General features: G+C 44.7%; 1 protein-coding gene across 3 annotated transcripts in view; it reads right to left on the bottom strand.

The window, feature by feature from the left end:
• CEP152 (centrosomal protein 152) overlaps positions 1-21,610 on the bottom strand; it is a 475,089-nt gene that overhangs the window by 385,029 nt on the left and 68,450 nt on the right. For 2 of the 3 annotated variants that reach the window (XM_069624789.1, XM_069624790.1), the window contains exons 4-7: positions 21,184-21,250; positions 20,673-21,047; positions 13,046-13,211; positions 7,058-7,198 (exon numbers count right to left, since the gene is read on the bottom strand). In XM_069624789.1, coding sequence (XP_069480890.1) covers positions 7,058-7,198; positions 13,046-13,211; positions 20,673-21,047; positions 21,184-21,250 — 749 coding nt within the window. The remainder of the gene's footprint in view (positions 1-7,057; positions 7,199-13,045; positions 13,212-20,672; positions 21,048-21,183; positions 21,251-21,610) is intronic. The other variant, XM_069624791.1, reaches the window with a different exon arrangement.

Genomic DNA, 21,610 nt, shown 5'->3' with positions numbered 1-21,610 from the left:
TCCAACTGCCGGTCTTCTTCTTGACGAGGAAGTACCGAGAGTACACTCAAGCTCCGGGGCCTCTTTGGAACAAGCTCTATCGCGCCCATCAACATGGCCCGCACCGCCAGCAGAAGTTTTCCTGCCTGGCCACTGGTGGTATGCGAGGACACTTGAATTCCAGGTTGTGTCCGTGGGCCAGAGCGTCCAGCACCCAACGGTCAGTGGAGATGCCTTTGGATGAACCTTGGGGTTTACCCCCAGAAGTCCAAAAGGACGGCTGTCCCTGCTGAAGCGTGCCCAAGGCACGAGCCGTCTCGGTGTCTGCCTTGATGGCCTGAAGAGACCCGTCCACAGTCTTGCCAAACAAATTGTCCCCGTCGGGCATGTCCAGTACTCTCGACTGCATATCCTGGCAAAAGTTAGTAGCCCTTAACCAACTTCGATGACGAAGGCAAATGCTGTTGCCCATTTGGCAGAACCCTGTGTCGGCAATGTCCGTGGCCACTGTGATGGCATCGTGCCACCTCGCCTTCCTGCAGGATCTCCAATGCTTCTGCTCTCTTTTCATCGGGAAGGAAGTCCAGGAGGAGAGCTAACTCAAACCAGAGCTCCCTGTCGTAGCACGCCACGATGGCGGAGGCGTTGGCCGCCTTGATGGTCGTCGCCGCCGATGTGATGACTCATCGTCCAATGGTGTCTAACCTCTTCCCCTCGCTGTCCGGAGGGGGGGGGGGGGGGGAAGGGGGATTCGGGGGGGGGGGGGGTGAGGTTTTTGGCGCGGAAGAGCCAGGAGATTTCTTCCTCGCCGCCACCGAGACCACCGAAATCCAGGGAAGGCTGAGCCCTCAAACACTTGGGTGTAGAGTCCGGCACCCTGTACTTCTTTTCGTACTGGTCCCTCTTCGCCGGGGCCGAGGACGGGTTCTTCATAAGGAACAGCCCCTCGTCCCAAATGTCGTCCAACAGAGGGATCGACAGCACGGTCTTCCTCTTTGCCTCACCGCATTGGTACAGGAAACCATCTTTCTTCTTTTCCTCAGGGGTCAGCTGAGTCCGTATACTCCCTCGGTGGAGGGGAGGGGGGGGGGGGGGCCCCAACAAGGAGGTGGAGGGTGAACTCTCCTCTTCTTGACTGGGGGCGTGCCCGATGGCCCCGGTGCCGTGGGATCTTCTGTCGGCAGAAGGGGCATCCTCGTCCGAATCTCCGAACACAAGTAGTGAAGTGCCTGGAGATTGTCCACCAAAATGTCCGCTGGGGGTAGAGGTGGTCGCTGAGTTGGCAGAAGTGGGAGCGACGGAGGCAGTGGTCTAGGGTTCTCCAAATCCTCCATGGCCTGCTCCTCTTAGTCGGTCTCGTCGCCACTCTCGACGTCTCCCTCGTCGGGCTCCTTCCCGTAGGACTTGGACTAGATGAACAACTTTTCCAAAATGGTCTGGAGAGTAGAAAGCTCCTCCTCAGGAGGAGAGGTCCGTGCCCTGAAGGACTACCGTGCCCCACCCCTCCTCTGCGACCAGGGGAGACAGTTTCGGGGAGAGGATGGGCATCGCCTTATCCGGTGTCTTCTCTATGGGCTGAAAGGAAGATTCCCTCCTGACAGGCAGGGAATCTCACACCTTGGGGGCTGCACCCTGCGAACCCGCGGCCTTCGCTAGAGATGCCACCATGCCTTCAATGGAAGGCTTCGCCGGGTGAATATGGGCCTGCACAACCTTGGTACTGCTAGGGGCCTTCACCTTGGGGGATGACCGGCGGGGAGGCCGTTGCAACGGTGCTACCAGTGGCGGTGGACTTTGCAGTGCTTAGCCTTATGCTGGTCCCCCATGGCCGGAGCGCCCTCAAAGGTCTTATAAGACCGATCCGTTTTCTTCTTGTGGCTGGGTGAGGCATGCTACGGGACACACCCGTAGCAGGGGCCTTGACCTGGAGCCACTCGGTGAGACGCCTGCGCCGATCCTTCACGGGGCGGGGGACCATCTCCTTGCAAAACGCACAGGCTTCCTCCACGTGCGTTTGGTCCGAATGTAGGCAATAGAGGGACAGGGAATGCCCATCGTCCAAGTAGATGTTCCGTAGGCCACATCCTGGGCAAACCCTGAACAGGGGCGTAAAGTCTTCCTTTTCGTCTGCCATGTCCACGTGGGGTAGGCCTCGAGGAATATTCTGGAATCCGAACTCGACGAAATTCAGCCCTTGAGGGGCACTGGAAAATCCGAAAATGGGTCCCCGTTAATCGGATGATGGGTCGATGGAGCTTGAGGCTTGATTGACCGAAAAATAGAGTAAAACTCTGGAGAAGAAAAAAAAAAAAGCGCAAAACACAGTAAAAAGCCAGAGAGCTAATCACGATGACTCCCACCACTCGAACAAGCGGTAAAAATCTGAAGATGGCTGCCAGAGGAGGGGCTTAGGTAGAGGGCAGTCATTGGCTGGGGGCAGTATGACCCAGAGACCAGTGATTGGTTATTAGGAGAAAGACAGTTCAGAAGTGAAACAAACTGATTTTTTTCTTTACTGAGGATTCCCAGCCTGACGACGGGGAATATTCATGAGCACGTGAATCTATGCCAGACCCAATGCTAGAGAAACCTGGGTTACAAGGCTGTGAAAGATCTTGAAGTGTACACAAGACAATCGGAAAGTATCTCAAGGAAAATGATCACAAGTATTTCAGTAGACAATAAGACCCAAGAGCATTGTGAAAGGGCTACACAATCTCATCAAGGAAATATCCAGAGACTATACCAGAAGATTGAGTTACGAAACATATGGCATGAAAGAGACTTTCAAAACACCAGAAGATAAGAGAAGCCATGGGAAAGAAAGACATTCCCTTGGCCTCATTTGAGTGGGTTATATTAGTGGTAGTGCCAGGTAGTTGGGTTAGGACTAAAGACATTTTACTTTGGGACTTCCTCCCAACATCTGACGAGCACCCATAGATGGGTAGGAAAATCCCTCTGGCAGTAGGGAAAGATAAACCTTATTCATTTAATTTAATCAAAAACAAGTCAGACTGTCCTTAAAGTGTCAGACTCCTCCTTCCGATCCGCCACACAGCATATTTCTGAAGTTGGACACAGAAAGCTTACCCGAGTAAACCCTCCTGTACAATTTATCAAACATGTAATGTAATGGTTGTGGAAAACCCCACCACTCTAAATAAATGTGAACGCACATGCAAATCAGATTAGACTCAGGTTATGGTGTACTCTTAGGTGTAAGGCAACAAGATGTACGTTTTACCCTGCATATTTAATTATACACCTGTGGATAATATGGGTTTTTATTAGGGCTCAGGAAAATGCTTTCTATGCATGTGTGTTTTTCATTATTTATGGTTTACCTCATTGTGTTCAAACAGCAGTGGCATAAATGTGCATCTATAGTTGTGTAGTAATGGTAGGCCTAAAGTCCCCTCCGGGCTACATGGATTGCGCTCTTCACGATTCTGCTGCCCAGAACAGACTACAATTGAAAGACTATGAATGAACCTGCTCGCACTTATCCCACTGAGGCCAAATCAACCCCTATCGGCTAATTGTGGACATCGCCCCTGTTCTGTGGGAAGTGGAATGCAGCAGCGTGTTGTTGCTGCATCTGCAAGGATTAGCATGCGTGTTCTCTTTTTGCCCAGGGCCACCATTTCACGCGCCGCATGTTATGGATTTATCAGGTTATGGACAAGTTGCAGTTTTATGAAGACAGCATTTTATTTTCTTATTAAGTGTGCATGTTAGTATTCATTTGTCCAACCACCCCTTTCTTTCAGTGAACACCCCCTTTCTTCCTTCTCTCCTTATCGGGCAACAACCTCTATGCTACTCTACTGCTGCGCTTGGGGAGCAGCAGGATGCAGGTGAGACATGGTAGAAGCATGGCAAAGAGTTCCACAGATAATGCATGTTTATGTTTATGTTTGCTGCACAGAGAATGATTTCTATAAGGTGGCAGCACAGTGTCCGCTTGCCTGACTACACTGGTCTCAAGCCACTTACGCAAGCCCTTGCTTGACAGTCCAATAATCTGCTACACATGCTAAGTAAAATGCGTTGAGAGATTGGAGCACTGATAAGCACCTTAAGGTTCAAGGCTGGGTTATGGATATGGTTCAAATGTCTAGAAACATGAATGGTATAGTTTTGTGTGTTATATGTTCTAAATGTGATCTGCTAAGCTTGTGTTTAGGGATGGGTTAGCCAATTAAAGGTGGATTATTTGAGTTGTTACTGATGGCATTGATCACCAAGAGCACATGCCTCCAGTCTGTTGGTCTGTTTAGTTCTCGTGGTATTTCGTTTTTTTTGTTCATCACACCCGGTCTTGCGATACCTCACCTTACTTTGCCCAGCTGTATTGACCCATGTTGGTATTGCTATAACCAAGGCTGAATTCTACACAACCGTGCATCTACTCTGTTACAAAGAAACAAACTTCAGATAGGTTTCCAAGGGTGCCTTGCCTCTCTGTACATTGTGGTTGGCTCTTTATTGTTAAATTGCCTTGTTTCAGTGAATACAAGTCTAGGGAGAAAAGGGAGACTAGTTGGCAGAGAGGAGGAAGTAGTGAAAGAATCCGTCATGATGATCTTGTAAGGCTCTGAAAAACAATGTTTGTAACATAAGTATGCCAAGCGTGCCCACCATCTTCTGTTCTTGATTCATCTGCCTACTAATCTGATCAGGAAGGAGAAATTAAAATATGAAGTGTATGCTCTTTTTACTGCAGCAACCAAAATAGTGTTTTGGAGTATGGGTTGGCGAAATGGGTGTTTGAGGACATCGGAACTCCTCAGAGAAAGCACCCAACAGATTTTAAGCAATTGAAGACAAATCTCAGAAACAATGCACAGAGATAATGAAGAGCACAGACAAATGACCCATCTGACGTGCCTCTGAAATTAAAGTGAGCAATATACCTGGGTAATTGAAAAAGCTGCAGGTAGAATCGGATCTCCAGGAACTGGATTAGAGTAAAGAAAGAAGAGTCTGCAAACTCCACCTTAAGGGTCACTCTATGTAGTTAAAATATTGTGGTATGTGGCAGGTCCCTGCAAAGTTAGCCTTGTTCCGGACTAGAATATATGGAAAGGGTACCCCTTAAAAAAACATAAGTACTCCAGTGGTGAACCATGGGTAGGACACGGACTTCAGGCTGCGAGTCACCTTTAGTGCAAGCACCAAACTGGTTTGAAATAACATTTGTAAATGCTTTGGTTGAATAGAGTGTGGTCCTTCTCCCCATCTTTTGCTTTGAGGGCATGAGCCTTGCCACAGTAGGTTATATTATTTTGATTTATACAGCAAACTGCTGCCAGTTTTATGGTCTTCAGGCACTCTGGCAGATCTGAAAATATAGGTGGGATCGGGGAGGTTAGTGGGATCGAGAGGGGAACGCTCAAGAGAGCTTTGTTATGGTGTTGGTAGCTTCACTTTGGAAACAAACGGTCACTATGTGATGTATTTGTTTGTAGTTGGTAATGGTTAGGCTGTGTTTTGTGTAGGAATGTGTATGGTATGGTTAGTGTGTCAGTGGTTCGTTTTTTGTAGTGTTTTGGGTTTAGTTTGGTGTTGCAGAGTGTGTGCAGTTTGTGGTGGTCATCGGTTTGTGTCGCAGTATAGGTATGCATGTGTTTTGTTTGGTGTTTAAGGATCAGTATGCTGGATATTGGAAAGTATTTAGTAGTGTTAGTGGTAAGTAGTCTCTGCACTTTTCTGCAAGGGTTATGTTGGTTTAGATGGGTTGATATTCTTCTATGGTGGTTTGTGTTAAAATGCTTTATTTCATTGGGGTATCCAGGTTTCAGTTTTGGGCGTCTTCCTTTTGTGGTGTTCGCTCTTTCTCTTCTAATGAGTTTCCCGTTTAGCTCAGTGAGTTGAGGTGAGTAGGACGACAAGTGGACATACAAAAACACAACCCTTGTCACCGCCCACAATAACGAGGGGAGAAAGGTGAACATGTACATAATGGACAACTATGCCTCAAAAAAAAAAAAAGGGTACCCTACTTGACTACTTGATTGCCTGGTTTCCACAGCAGTTACAGAGTAAGGCTGCAGTGTTGCTTGTATAGAGAGATACAAAGTTCTGAAGGAAAAGCTACCTATTCTACATGGCAATGGCATTTTAAAAAAAGAATCGTGTGCCGTCTCCATCTTCGGTCATGCATGCACCTTCGATAAGGGTACAGGACCAAGGATCATTTCCTCCAGCAAGGAACTGAATGTATGCAAGAGAACGTGCATGGGCACAAATTTAAAGAAGTGATCCTTGAGGAGCCACTCAAAACCAGCCCTGACCTTGCTAAGCAGCAACAATGTGTGCACACGTCTAGTACATTACTTGAAATCATAAACTCCACAATACCACCCTGCCAAATCCTTGCGTCAGTCTCCATGCAGAGCCCTCCCGTAGCTGACCAGCAATATGGTTGTGTGACAATTCCAGATGTACTGAATTCAGGAAGTGTCAGACTCGAGGAAACCCAGGGCAGAATGGAGACGGAAGTGCTTCATCTCCTTATTGAACAGTCTTGCTCATCAAGCATTCCATCGCCCAGTGGAACAATGAGAATGCACCTTGATGTGAATGGTCTGTCTCAATGAAATGTCTCCACATCATTCACTGGGAGATCTGCATGCAGGGAGGCCCAAGTACCAGGCTTTAAAAAGGTATGAGCATAAGAGCTCTCGAAAGGAAAACAGTATAGCACTTTTTGAAATCAGGCACACTATCAGCCTGCTGACCTATTGAGCCCAGTAAGACTATCGATGTTTGTTTCGGCATATAATCCATACATCATTAAAGGCTTACATTGACACGTCTGCCAACTTGTTTCCCCTGTTCATACATAGAAAAAGCTTAATGAAAGCGTTCCACATACAGAGCATACACCAGTAAAACACAGTCTAAGCGAGCCTACATAAAGTAATATAAATATATAGTATTTAAATCTATAGGTAATATCTGCAAATGTAGCGTTGTCTATTATGGAGAATTTGACATTGTTCCTATTAACATCACCCTTGGATAGTTTTTTTCCAAAGATTTTAAACAAACATTTAAAACTACAATTCACCTCTGATCATTGCAAGCTGGTGATTCAGGGATCTCATTTCACGCTCACTCTGTTCCAGTTTTTGATTCAATTCTTCAAGTTGTCGCCCTCTTGCTTTGTAAAGAACTTGAAGTTGAGCGATTTGTATTCTGTCAGAAGAATCTATCAGATGTAAATTACTTTGGGTTAATGTTAAATAAACAAACTTACAAATAAGTAAAAACAAAGATTTACATTTCAATTATCTTTGGAAAGGCAGATCACATCATTCACTGTGTTCAATGTCAATTGGCACCTTTTATTTTTACCATGAATATTCATACTATTGTACCACTGGGTGTTTGAGTGGTTACTTGATTGATCAAACACTGCAGTCTTGAGGGAACGTATGAAACCAAGATTGTCCTCCAAGCTGCGCTTCTTCAGCAGAAGTGGCTTAAATATTTTTACTGCTAGATAAGACTGAAGAATGGATTTTGCCATGGTTTACCCAATCTGATAGACTAACCTTTGGGGTGCCTTTGAGGTTCAAAACAACTGCAAGTTTTGCATTTTTTTGCTCTAAACATAATGGTCATGCAAGGTTCAAAATCAGTGAGGGCACACCCAAACAGTATTATAAGCTCCTCTGAACAGTCTCCACGTTATTGGCCACAGGGCATATTGTGCACTGATCTGCATTACCTAAGATTAGCTAATCATAATCAATTTCTTCCTGCCAGTCCTGGGTGACTTGTCAGGCCCTGGTCATTATAGTCCCGTTAAAGGGACTAGTTACTGACAGTCCACACCAAGGTTCAACCTCAATGCCCCTTCTTTCTGATCATGTGACCGTCAAAGGCAATCTCCTAGTTATGGCTGGTGACAGTGGGCGTGTTCCACCAACTATTCTGTAATTTTCACACCAGAGGCGATGTCCATCGCTTCCGTAGTGCTCAATAGAGCAACCCAAGTACTACTTTTGGAGCCTCCCTTCTTTTTTCGCCATTACTAGTGTGCTTGTTCTTTGTTAGCCCTTCTTCTACCATTCTGGAAGTGGGAGACCTGTGTGCGTTTTACCTTTGGCGGAAACCCTTGGGTGTCCCCCACCTAGGCTCCTGGGCAGGCAGGAAGTGGGGAGGAGTTTTCCACCCCAACGTCCTTTGTCTGCCAGAGTGCCTGAATAGAAGCAGCTCCCACTGGGGGTCTGGCTGTCCTGATTGGACAACCACACCTCCCTTTCTGTAAATTGTTGAGAGAGACTGCAGAGGAGTGCGTGTTGGAACTGTATACAAAGGTGAAGATCTTGGAGTGAAAAGCATGTCGCCCACTGGAGACGGACATAACCAAAGAAGACGACAAGCAGAGACGCCTGCAGACCCTTTGCAACACTAAAGCAACCACTGCTGTCCCGACACTTTTTTCTGTGCGACAGAGGAGCTCCAAAGAAGACAACTCCTTGCCTTTGGCTGGTGTGATCAGGCTTCCAGATAAGGTGGGTACCAGGCCTTTTTACGCATTAAAATCTTGCAAATACGACAGCTTTATTATTTTCCTGGGTACATTTACACACAGGTTTAGAGCAAAGGGCAGTGCAAAGGTCAGGTTACTTGATAGAAACTACGAGGCTTCTTTTGATTTTTATCTACATGGATTTAATTGCAAGCCACCTCTGAAACAGAATGTATTTCTCTGAAGCCTTTCAAAAAAAGAAACTGCACACTGTGATAAAAGGAATGGTTTCTTTCCATTCAGCTTTAGAAGCACTGTGCATAATTTACTAGAATTTTAGGATTGTATGGAAAACTAAGCTGCAATTGAGAATTAATATTTTGTAACAAATTATGCTTTTTTCCAGTGAAAGCAAGCCAGTATTGCACAATTGCATTTGAGTTCTGGTGCTGTGTGCATAATCATGCAGAGGCAGATCATTTTTACACTGATGATTTAATTTACACTATAATTTTAAGTGTGTAAAATGAGGACTATGCACAGTCTAGATTATATCCATTCAACCTTGCAGTCAATGGGGTACATTACTATAAATTGTCAGTGGCAGCAGAGTCTTTGCTCAAGGGTGAGTGATTGTCATTACACCAATCACAAGTGTCCTAGCCTCTCAAATCTTCAAGACTACAATTAAAACATCCAAAATCTGACTCTCCAGGAAGTGCAAGCACTGTTCAAAAACAAATAAATTAAAGTTACACTTGTAATTCAAATAGAAAGTCAGCAAAACCTCTCCCTGTGATAATCCAGATAGGTATTTAACTTCATGTTGTGCTTCATAAATGGTTTGTCCAACATCTTGGTACTGTGATTATTATACCTCAGTCGATACTCAGTTAACCGACCTCTGAAGGATGTTAGCCGGTTGAGCACTCCTTGCTGCAATCTGTGCGTGATCTGTAGGTTGCAGGCTCAAATCCCGGCAAGTCCAACTCAGCCTTTAATCCTTTTGAGGTCGACAAAGGAGTACCGACTTCAGTTTGGTGATAATTGTGATAAATATGTTCTATGTACAGCGCTTTGCCAAAAACGCTATATAAATAACCATTTGACCATTAGATTAGATGTAGAATTTAGCATGGAGTCATTGCCTCTCTGCACTGTTGTATCATAACATTGGTCTACCATTAGGTAGTAATCGCTACAGAAAATGAGGACTCATTAAACATCAACTGACAATTCTGCTATCGAACCTCAAAGCACACAATACAATTCATGTTTGTTTTACTATGTAATTGGCTAGGTTTTTGTGATTTCAACATTCAAATATATACAACCTTAGAGAAATAATGAAAGGTGTATTCTGTCACAATGCAGAAAGATGCCGTACAGTAATAATTTCCATACAGTTTGTGCATGCGTCGGCTGGATGTCACATACATTTTACTCTCTTGCAAAGGAGAAAAGTCATTATTACTCTCAAAATCACATTTACTCTCAAAGTTTAAAAACAGGGAGTAAAATACTCCCACCTCAAAATCTTATCTGGAGCACTGGGTGTGACCAACCAGTCCCAAGAGAAACTTTGATTTGAGCCATCTCCTGAGGTCCTGCGAGTTTCCAGAGCTGCGGAAACCCAATACCAGGAGACCTGCTGCCCATTTTGAGTGCATCGTTTTGGAAAGTCTGAATCAGTCCAAATCTTTGCTGAGCCCTCAAGGACACTCCAGAGATCCGATCCAACTCGACCATACCCCCTCAGAGTGTAGGACTGCAGGAAGCAAAGAAGATTGACTGGGCGAATCGTGTCCTTTGTTGGTGCGGCAGGAAAAGCACCAAAACCGTAGAGTTACCCGAGAAGTTGCTGAAAGTTGTGCCAGAGATCCATCCTCAAAACTGCTGCCGAGAGATCCCGTCCATTGTCCTGCCTTTCGTCATAAGACCAAGGAATCCAGAGGTCAGGTCCAGAGCTGCAACATCGCCAGGCATCCACCACAAACATTTTCTTCAAACCTTAAGTACTGTGGGGAAAAAGGCATTGCTTACCCGATTCCAGAAAGTCACTACAGAGCATTGGAGTGCACGTAGAAGGGTCCAGGGCAACCCCCTCTTAGCTCTGACTGAAACCGCTGCTTGTATGCATAGAGTCCTTTAACAGGGTCTCAAACGTTGGTTAAACCTTCTTGTATCTTCCTAGTGGCTAGATGGCATCCACAGGAACTTTTGATTTCTGCCTCTTTGCAAGACTTTATACCTTACAAACTGCCTTTTAGCTAGGGTTGTGTTTTGGACTTTAAAAGACTTGCTGTGTCCCGAAACTGCCTCTAGAACCTGACGTTCTACTAGAAGAACACTAGCCAACTGTTTGCCTTCCTTAATATCACCTATAGGTGTATGCAGACTGAATACAAATACTGTATTATTTTGTAGGTGCGCTGCATTACCGGAACTGTCAAACTCCTGTTACAATTCCTATGTGTGTTGGTTTATTGTGCCAAGTATTCAACAGTGACTCTTGTGTAAATAGAATAAATATTTTAGTATAAATGTATGTTTGTTTCTTTGAATGTGCTTTATTAAATGGGTTCAGTATACTTACCTAAAGCTTATATCTTTCTCAACATATGCCGGATTGTTCTGCCACTCTACCAAGGTCCTGAGTTAGTACATACTGATAAGAGTTTGGGATCTACAAACCACTGGGATAGCTTACTAAAGTCTTACTAATGAGTAGGACTTTAGGAAAACTCCCCTAACAATGACTACCTCATGGTCCTGGATTTCTAAAGGAGCCTCAGAGCCTCCAGTCGTTGGTTCCAGACTGCTGGGCAAAGTTTGTTTAGTGTTCATTGACACAACCCATTTTTGCCCTACTGTAATTATATCACTGTAAATTGGCTTTAGCGGTAGGTTGATGTCACTTGTCCTTTTGCTTTGGATTCAAAAGTGCTGCAAGCTATTTTTCCGAATTCATAATCCAATGAACCTTATTGGTAGCCATTGGGGCACCAATGAGTTTTTATCTATTTCTAACTACTGCTCTCAGTCACTTTGAACCTCATCAGAAGTTGGGTAGTAGACCCTAAATGCGGCGGTAACGCTATTACCACCGCATTTAAGTGATGCCTTATTATGGGTTGGGCAGGAGGTTGGAGTTTTACTTCCAGCAAAAAGCTGGGGAGGTAAAAAATGTACACTTATCAACCGTTTTCTGTAGTTTTCAGTGCTATTACCACCGGTGGTAATAGCACCCTCAACATCATTGGGTCTTTAGCACCGCACCAAGTAGCGGTATCGCTATTTGCACTGGCAGAATCCAGGCGGTATTAGCGCTGGGATACCACCAGACTTGTGATGAGGCCCTTTGTATTTTAGGGCTCCCATAGTTCACAGCAACCACAAGTCAGGATCAAACTTGATGGTCCGACACATAGGTTATTTGTGAGCCCATATGGCGGCCTCCATATTGGTTCCGACTGGTTTGGACTAGGGTGGGTCCCTGGGCTCACCCATTCACTTCCTGTGAGGCTGGTGTAGGATGAATGGCAGTCCTACAGAACAACCAATGTGGTTGGCCATCTGAACCTTTGATTGGTAAAGGTCAGCCCTTATTTTGCAATGGTACTGAAGGCTCTGCCTAATCCCTGCAAAAGGTCCCTAGTGTCTCTAGGCTCTCTGCTATGGAACCTGGAAGAAGTAGGTCAGCCGACCTGCTGAGAGTTTTTCCTGTTGCAAGGAAGGAGTCAGAACGGTTCAATGATCTAGAGGCAGAGGAGGTCAGAAGAAGCCACAGAGAAGTCAGGGTGAGTAGGAGATGAAGCCTTTTGAGCACTATATCTCAGACACAGGCAGAATCCAGAGCAAGAGAAAATTACAATGCTGTCCCCTCCTCCCGAGAGCTAGATCACAAACCCTGGCCGGTGTCAGGTTCTTAAAAGCAAATAACAGTGAACATTAAGGGATAATCTCTTGGGAGCAAAAAGGAGACCAGTGGCTGGTCGGCGATAATATCTCAGTCTGAAAATACCCCAAGCAAAGGGCAAGAAATACTTGCTGGTAGACGTGTGTTTACGATATTGCTACTAGACCTGTAGGGTGGCCCAAGAAGCGTGGATGAGAAAAGCTTCACCATGGTGGTACCTTAAGGAAGGGTGGGGAGAAATACTTGCTGGTGGAAGCAAGCTTTTTGCAAGATCCCTGGGCTGTGAAGTCAATATGAGAGAAGGTAGCTACAGCAGATCCCTGGGACTGCATGCGGTTTTGAGCACCAGTCATCATTCAGATAGGCCCTTGAAACAATTGGAGTAAAACAATCCTGACAACCCCGACACTTTCTGGTATAGTTATCCCTGTGTGTTTTAGTTGGAATTCTAGGCCCATTGGCACTCAACCCAACCCCATTTTGATGCTAGTGAATCAAGTTTTGAATGCATTTTGCTATATTCAGTTGATCCTTCATCAAACGACATGACAATGCCAGAACTCACAAGTACATACATATCACAACAGAAAGGAACAAGTATACATTTCTACAAACCAAGTACCACTTGTAATTTGAATGGACACTAAAGTAATACTTACTTTCACTAGGGTTCAAGAACTCATTTTGAAGGTCTGCAAATCTTTCATCAACCCGGTTTTCCTGTGTAAATGGGGCCTTACGTTGCGCAGCTACTTGGTAAGGATTATATTTCACTTGGAAGGACTCCACAGGATGACCATTTGCAAGATCAGGCAGGTTAAGGCACTGTCAATGGTGGCGAGGGAAAGACAGTGTAAGGGAGAGTAGTGTTGAATACAGCAAAAAACAAACCATAAAAAGGCTAATACAACAAGAGTTCAAAAATCTCTTTTTCAGAATTCCTTTCATTAAAATTATATAGTGCAGCCATTGTTTTGCTGAAATCGAGATTTGCAGTACACAACCATGCATGCGTTCAATATGAAGCAAGTTGATGTAGTGGTTATGTCTATTTAAAGTACTTTGCCATTACCGTTAAAGCAAGTTAGTGCTAGAATGTACACAATCAAAATAAATAAATTATGCAGGGAGCTACAAAAACATAATAACTGTAGTAAAAACAAGCACTTCTGCAGTATGCAGTTTTGCCATTTCCAGAGGCGGTGTAAGTGAGGCCTGGTATCACACTGACACAAAAGTTACAAGTTTCAAAACCTTTATTTGATTCTTGGGGTTTGGAAAAACCCCTACGTTGCCCTATAGCTATGATGGGAGTAGTCTCTACCATTAAATAATAAAAAAACAACAGTCCTAGTCAGGAGGGGTTATGGGCACGGGAAAGGGAGGGATACCGCATATCACCATTGGTTGCTTCACCCAGACTCCCCAAAGATCCCCCCCACCCCCCATCCAGGTGATTCTCCCGCAGTGGTCCACTCCCAGGGTCTGGATCCAAAGGAGGTGGCTGTGCTCTGAGGGAAGAGAGCGAGAGAGGGAAGAGAAACGAGAAAGAAAAAGAGAAAGAAAAAGAAAAAGAGAAAGAAAAAGAGAGAAAGAAAAAGAGAAAAAGAGAGAAAGAAAAAGAGAGAAAGAAAAAGAAAGAGCAATCTCTAATCTCTATATCCCCAGGGACTATCAAGTGAGACACCCTTTGTTTTCTCAAAGCAGTCACTTTGTAACCACTGAGGGTTCCCTCTATCACACATCTGTGCAAGAGGGACCCCCCAAACCCTTGGGAAGAGAAGATGCTGCGCTTTCAAGGCAGAGGGCTCAAACCAGGCGAAGCAGATGTGTCAGTGGTACCCAGTGATGCAGGCTTCCGAGTTGTCCTCAGGCAGGAGGACTGAGCTTCGGAGGATGGAGTCTGCTTGAAGGAACCCTACGAAGGATGGTTATTGAAGATTAGTGAAGCCCTGCCTCTCCCATGACCAGAAGGAACCTTATATAGCACTCCATCTCTTAACATAGCCGAAACAGTTGGGTCTATTCTTTTGAATGCATCTTCATGCTCGGAGGACCCCCAGAGCGCACCTAACTGCTGGACCACAGATCCAGCACTCTGAATCCTACAGATGGCATGGAATGGCTGTCGCTGTTGACGAGCACGGTCGACAATGTAACAGTCTAGCAGGACCCCGGGTTTCCTCCTCCTAGCATGGAGGCCTCCAATGTCGTGTCCTAGTGCACTTGTTCCAATATTGTCCTGTGACCGTCCTACAGGTTCACTATTCTGCAGTCGCAGTCCTGAAGCAACTGCAACAAACTTTCTTCAGCTTCAGTACATCTCCGGTTTTCCTTGACTGACAAAAGTCCTTTTACCTGCATGGTCCTTCATTGCTGTTCTTGAAATATAGGAAAAGTACTGCAAGAAACCTACAAGTCTGTGCAACTCTGAGATCTTCATTAGGGTACATTCATTAACCCGGGGGGGGCTTTGTTCCGTCGTTTGTATGCCATGATCTTCTGCGGCTGACCTTGCCAATCTAGAACGGAACCGCAACCTCTTCAGCTTTTAACATTTCAGCTATTATCTGCAAAAAAGTATGAGTAGTCTTCAGAGTCAGGATCACCTCCTCATGGCCCCATTATCCTCCTCAGGGCACTCCATTTCATGGGGCCTGGTGTTCCGAATCACTTTTACGGGGTCATTGAATAAGACTGCATTTAGGGGCAAGTGTAGTTCTAGAGTCGTTTGAGTCTCCAGGAAAGCCCAGTTGAGTTTGTGGGCTTCTTACAACATTCCTATGACACTTTTGGATCACATTATCTATGGTTTTCTACACTTCAAAAAGTTACGCTTACTTGTAAAATGTGTAGTTATTACTTTGCACGCCTTATTATAAACACAGCATAAGGGAAGGTCCACACAAGGTACGGGTTTACTGTATTTTTAAACTATGCTATACATTCTGAACAGCTGCCTTGACTGCTTAACCATACTAGCATTTGTAAAGCCAGAATAAATGAGAATAAATCTGCTATAAACCAAAATAGGTGGATTTATCTAGGCCCTGGAAATAAGACCTGTGACGATTCACCAGGTCTCGTCACTTCTCCCTAGAGTGAACCTTTCCTAAAAGGCTAGGGAGGTGAGGTTGCTACCCGATAGTCCCCCTAGGGATGGTAATCTGCGGAGGGACTCCCCTCCTGGGAATCAGGACGTCTACCCGGGGGAAAAAAATCTCCCTAAAACACTGTCACAAAAAACCCCACCCCCATGGTCACCCTTTTCCCACACCGTTGATAGGCGAAGCAGGTGTTTTTGTAAGACCAGACTGTACCAAATATAAAACATACTGTGAGAAAGAAGAGCATGAAAAGCATACGGAATAACAATATTCAAAACCATCAAAGTACTATGACGAGGTGGCCGCAAAGGAAACACGGTGACTGCTTAATGACAGTAGAGGAAGTATTGCAGTGTTCCACCGGGGAGGCCTCAACAGAGCAAGATAAAAGGAAAAGGACTAGTAGAAAGGATGCAGGACGAAAAAGCAACAGAAGGGGAGAAAGGTATGCAGCTGGAAAGCCTGGTAGTTTCAAAGCAGGAAAGGCAGAAGCTTGTGGCAGGACTGTGGCAGCTGTGCGAGGGACGGTGGTCGAGAGAGTCCTGTGCAGGTCTGACAGGAGTCCGCCTGAGAGCAAGCTGGAGGAAAGTCCATGGTGGGGCGACCTGGGCAAGGTGGACCGTGCAGTCCGGAAACAGCACCGACAGTCTTAAAACCCTTCAGAGCCACTTTGGCATAGCAGGAGCTGCTGCAAGCACCATAATCCCACAAAGTGGATCGCAAGAGGCAGATAGCAACAAGAAAGACACGGGCGGAGTCCTGGATAATGAGGAGGACATCAAACCCCAAGAAGAACCGGTAATATGCCTGGAGCAAACCACAGAAGGCGGAAGCTGTTCAGAACTAGTAGGGGTCTTAAAAATAATTGAAGAGTACATCATGTGTAATCTCCCTCATCCCAGTTATTGGTGGAACATTATAAAAAAAAAAAAAAAGGACAATACTATAAAAAGGGACAATACTATAAAAAGGGAAGAATACTATTTCAGAGCGCATCAAGAGTCATCTCCCTGGCCGCAGTTTTCAGCCCAATACCACTGCCCAAGCAGAGTGCATCGGGAGTCCTCTCCCTCAAAGTGGTTTATCCAATACCACTGGTCAAGAAGATTGTGTCGGGATTCATCTCCCTCGCTACAGTGATTCACCAAATACCTCTGTTGAAACAGAGGTCATGCAAGAGTCGTGTCCCTCGCCGCTGTGGCCCAACAAATGTGACTGGAAAGTCTGGGAGCCTTGGGAAAATCCTCTCAGTACGATATAGAAACCAGTAGAGAGACATCCAAGAAAGATGGAGAACCCAGAAAAAGATATCCATTTGAGGGTTAAATAGGAGCTAAATAACGTGGTACGTTTTTCTACTTCCTGGAAGGAATTAAAGAGACTAATCCCAGTTTTCTGCAAGAGTGCTTAAAGACCACCAGAGAACTTTTATAGAAGGACCAGGAGAATAGCGTCATTCCCCTGGTCTTTTGTGATGGAACTTTGAAGGAGTTACTTCTACTAGAATGTTGAAGCAGCCAGGAGAAGGGAGCCATCATTCACCTGGTGAGGGAAACACAAACTTCCCTTTAGTTAAAGACTTACAGTTAAAGACTTACAGTATTAGGGTTAGATTAGTTGGTTTCCGACAGAGGACATTTCCTTTTGAGGGACATTCTGACAGCTCACTAAAGTTTTCCTAGGTTGAGGCAGGGCAAGCCCCTTAGAAGTAGGGAGAGATGGGTTTTCTTGAGTTACAAAATAAAAGTTTATAGCCACAAAATAACCTGTTCTGGTCAGTCACCTTCTTCTACAGCCTCACAGGTCCAATAACAATCCCAGTAACATCCCACATGTCTCCTCGCTAATGACGAGTTTCAATCTATTCTTTTGCTGGTTTGATCAGACAGGACGGAAACTGGCATGCAGCAGCACCACATCATTTAACTGGCACAAGGGTGTGGACCTTCACATCTCACCATAGCAAGGATATGCTAAGCAAGTATTGTGAGATTTACATCAGATGCTCAATTGCTAAAATGTTGAGCGATGACCGAGTACTGAGGAACAAAGCTAGAAAGGTAGCTCAGCAGGTAGAGTAAATGTTGAGGGGATCTGTGTGTGACAAGTCAAATGTCAAATGTTTTAATAAACCATTGATGAGTTGTGAGGTACAAAAGCTGAAATGGTTGCTCAGCATGTTGGGTGACTTGTCGAGATCCCAAATCCTATGGCTTTTTATGCAACTTCTCCAGAAAAGTGTGGCAAAATGCACCATTTACACCCATCATGTAAACAAGAATTGACAGGGAGATAACCCCGTAACCAAACTATAAAGCATTGGCCGGCTCGGCAAGTAGGTTTTCCCACGATAAACCAAAAAGCCCTCCTTGGGGAAAATAAATAAAAATAAATCGCCACACTCCAGGCTAAAATTAATGCCAAACAAAAGAGCCTTCAGACCGACCATTTGCTCAACCCACCAGCACGCACAACCACCTCCACTTCACACACCCACAAACACTTTACTTTCTCACCTCTAACCATCGCTGAAGTCAAAAACATTATCAATAAACTCAAACCCTCTAACTACCAAGGTGATTCATTCCCAGCCCCTATTATTAAAGAAGTCTCACATTAACTAGCCCCCTTTATCACTGCTTTCGTGAACGCATCGTCCCAGATAATCTTAAAGGCACCTGGATTATCCCCTTCCCCCCCCTTCTTAAAAAAAAAAACTCCACCCTCGACCCGAGCAAACCCGCCTATTACAGGCCCATCACAACGGTGCCTTTCTTGCTCAAAATACTGGACCGCGCTGCCTATTTACAGATCCAGGAGTACTTGGAATCTAACAAACTTCTCGCCTTAGGCAATCTGGCTTCCGCCCGAGGCATGGCACCGAAACTGCCCTCACCGATTTGAAAACTCTAATCGAGGACCTGAAAGATATGGGGAAACTAGCCCTTTTAATACCATTAGACCAATCAGAAGCCTTCGATTTGGTCAACCACCAAATTCTCTGCCAGCACCTTAAATCAGCTGCCCACTTTTCTGACTCGGCCACATCCTGGATTAGATCCTTCCTTGATAATACAGCTATGCGGGCCTTCTCCCCCTCAGCCTCTGCTGAACCTTCACCCTTTACCTGTGGCGTCCCTCAAAGATCCTGTGTCTCGCCAACACTATACAATTTACAAAACCACTCTTCGATATTCTTGACTATTTGGGTGTCACCTACACCAACTACACTGATGACACCCAGATACTCATCCCTATCACCGGAGCCAATACAGTGGACACTAAATCCTTGAACGATGTCTATCTGGTGATTCAGGCGTGGATGGCACAACATGAGCTTTGCCTCCATGATAAGACGGAGATCCTCATCTTGGGCTCCCAAAATAGTCTAAATAAACTCGATCCTGCATTCAAGTTGTTCACCATTGATGGCAATACCATCAAGGTTTCGAATGACACTAAAGCGTTAGGCATATACCTCGACTCCACCCTATCACTCTCCAGACAAACCAAAGCAGTTAGCTCAGCTTCCGCCTACATGTGCAAACTTATTACAGCCTGCTGTTGCTACCTCACTACTGCCAACTGCACTATCCTTGCCAGAACACTCATTATGTCTAAGATTGACTATTTGCAATGCCCTATATCTAGGAACGAGCCAACGTAACCTAAATAAACTTCAGGTCACACAGAACAATGCCATTAGGGCAGCTTTAAACATTCCTAGGAACCACCGCATTTCTGACACCAGACGTAATTTACGCTTGCTCTCAGTAGCTCAAAGAATCTCCCCGAAAGCACTTGCACTCACCCACAAATGTCTGGCCAACTAGGCTCCCATCAATTTGGCTAGCCGATTTACACCTTGTACCTCTACCCCTGACCTCAGAGATCCGCACAAGCCCACTGCCTCGCCCTCCCCAGGTTTAAACTTCAGAAAGCGGGCAAGACTAGCTTCCCGGTCCTAGCCACCAAACTGTGGAATACCCTGCCCGACCCTCTTCGATCCGAACCCTCCTTGAAAAGCAAAACCAAACTGTGGCTCTCTGCCTCAGACACTCCTCCCACTGTCTGAGTCTGCACCATCTTGGTACCGCCGCTCGGCTTACACCCTGCAATGTTGTACATACAACTTATTTCTTGTACTATTAATTTTATTTATTCCTCACCCTCACCCCGTATATTTTGTACTGCACATATATTCTGTATTACTTTCCTTTGCTGTAATCTGTAATTTGTGTCATTGTAACCTCAAGATGAGTGCCCAGATGCCTTTGGGCCAGGTGTGCTATACAAATAAAGAAATACAAATGCAAACAGTTATTTATACCATAAACTCAGTTCACCAGGCCACGCTGAATCCCAATTCAGCGTTTGTGATTTTATCTCTCTAGTGATCCTTCCTCAAATGCCCAATTCAGCTGTGGGGTGACATTTTTAGGTCCTTTTGGTTTTATGGATTTCATTTTGTGTGGAAACATGCCCTAGAGTTTTGCTTGATGCATATTTGCATTTACAGAGTTTATATTTGCTGCTTTTGCTTTTTATACATGTGCATGGTATGCCTGTTTTTACAGCTCAACACATGTGCTATTCTATGTTCCTGCTATAAACAAAACTAATTAAAAAAATAAAGCTAAATACAACATCATGTTGAGGTTAGGATGCTTATTATTTGAGAGATTAAATTAATAGCAAAGGCTATGTGAACAAAGTGCAAGGGAAGTGCTTAATTTAATAAAATGGTACGGGATTATTATTTCTAGTCAGTGAAGTGTACCCAAAACCCGGAAAGCTTTGGACAGAAGGTCACAAATCATAATTAGTTAACAAATACAGCTTTGACTGATGTCTAGTAATTGCCTCAGTTAAACTAAATCAACTTATGAAAGATACAGAGCGGATTTTGGGAACTTGGTTATTGTTGCAATAATAGGAAACCTTGAGGAAGTGCTGAATGGCGCCAAACAGCTGAAGGAGGCAACTGCTCTTAATTATTGACCAATTATTCAAACTATATAAATATAGCCCGACAGCGTGATGACATGTACATAAAATAATCTACATGCAAAGAAATAAACAGTCTAGAAATTGTGCACGTATATTGTGATTATTTATTCCAGTAATATTTGCACGTTTCCAGGAAACACAATTCTGTAACAGCACTGAAGAGACATACCTGAGGAATTTCCCTCTGGGCATCTGGAAAACTGGGCACTTCTTTTGGTGCAGTAAACTCTTGCGGATGACCATTTGTGTATGGCTGAAAGTCTTCGGGGAGATGATATATAGCACTTTGCTGATACTGATCATCAGACTTGTAATCATCTAGGACATGATATCCATGTTCTTCAGGGTCTTCTTTACGCCTCGTTGGGTAGCTATAATTAATGTCATACTCTGAGCCATCTTCATCCTCGCTGTGATTGTCACTCCAGCCATTGGTATGCTTTTCAACATCCGGCTGACCCCCAAAGCGATGGCCATAGTCATTCATGTTCCTGTGCATGTACTGTTCACAATAAGGAGTCGCAAGGCGATCATCAACATAGCCCTATTAAAAGGCAACCACAGCAAATTGAAATGATAGCTCGATCATTCCCAGAGATAAAATACAGAACAGTTAAGTCGCAATAAAAAACTGAGAGGGGGAGGGGGGTGGAGGGGAAGCGGGAGTGGAGAGAACATACCGTTTGGGATATGGCTGCTGGTTGCTGTTCACTCCAACTGGTCTCATGTTCCCATGGTTGATGTGCACTGACAAACAAAACATTTCAAAATCATACAAAAAGAAGATAAAATGTTCATTATGCAACATGGTTGGTCTAATGTGTTGCTGGTCAAAGATGAGAGGTAGGTAGGACGGTATTTAGAAGATGTTTGCCAGCTTATTGACAAAAATGTAACCACTCACTATCTGCTACATAATTCAGCTACATTGACATTTCCATGCTAATTTGCATATTTAGATGCTTATAACGCAAGGAAAGTTTAAAAATGTACCACCAGCCAAAATATTAGCACACTCCAAGGGACCTCTTGAGCAAATCTCAAGCCTATCGCACAGAAAACACTACTTGTTCCTAACCATCTATTGCTTTTTGAAACTGGCAAAAT

Source organism: Ambystoma mexicanum, chromosome 11 (assembly GCF_040938575.1).
Source record: "Ambystoma mexicanum isolate Mex_15411 chromosome 11, UKY_AmexF1_1, whole genome shotgun sequence".
Taxonomy (NCBI): Eukaryota; Metazoa; Chordata; class Amphibia; order Caudata; family Ambystomatidae; genus Ambystoma; species Ambystoma mexicanum.
The sequence above is the reverse complement of the archived record's forward strand: the minus strand, read 5'-3'. Positions and strand labels throughout refer to the sequence as shown.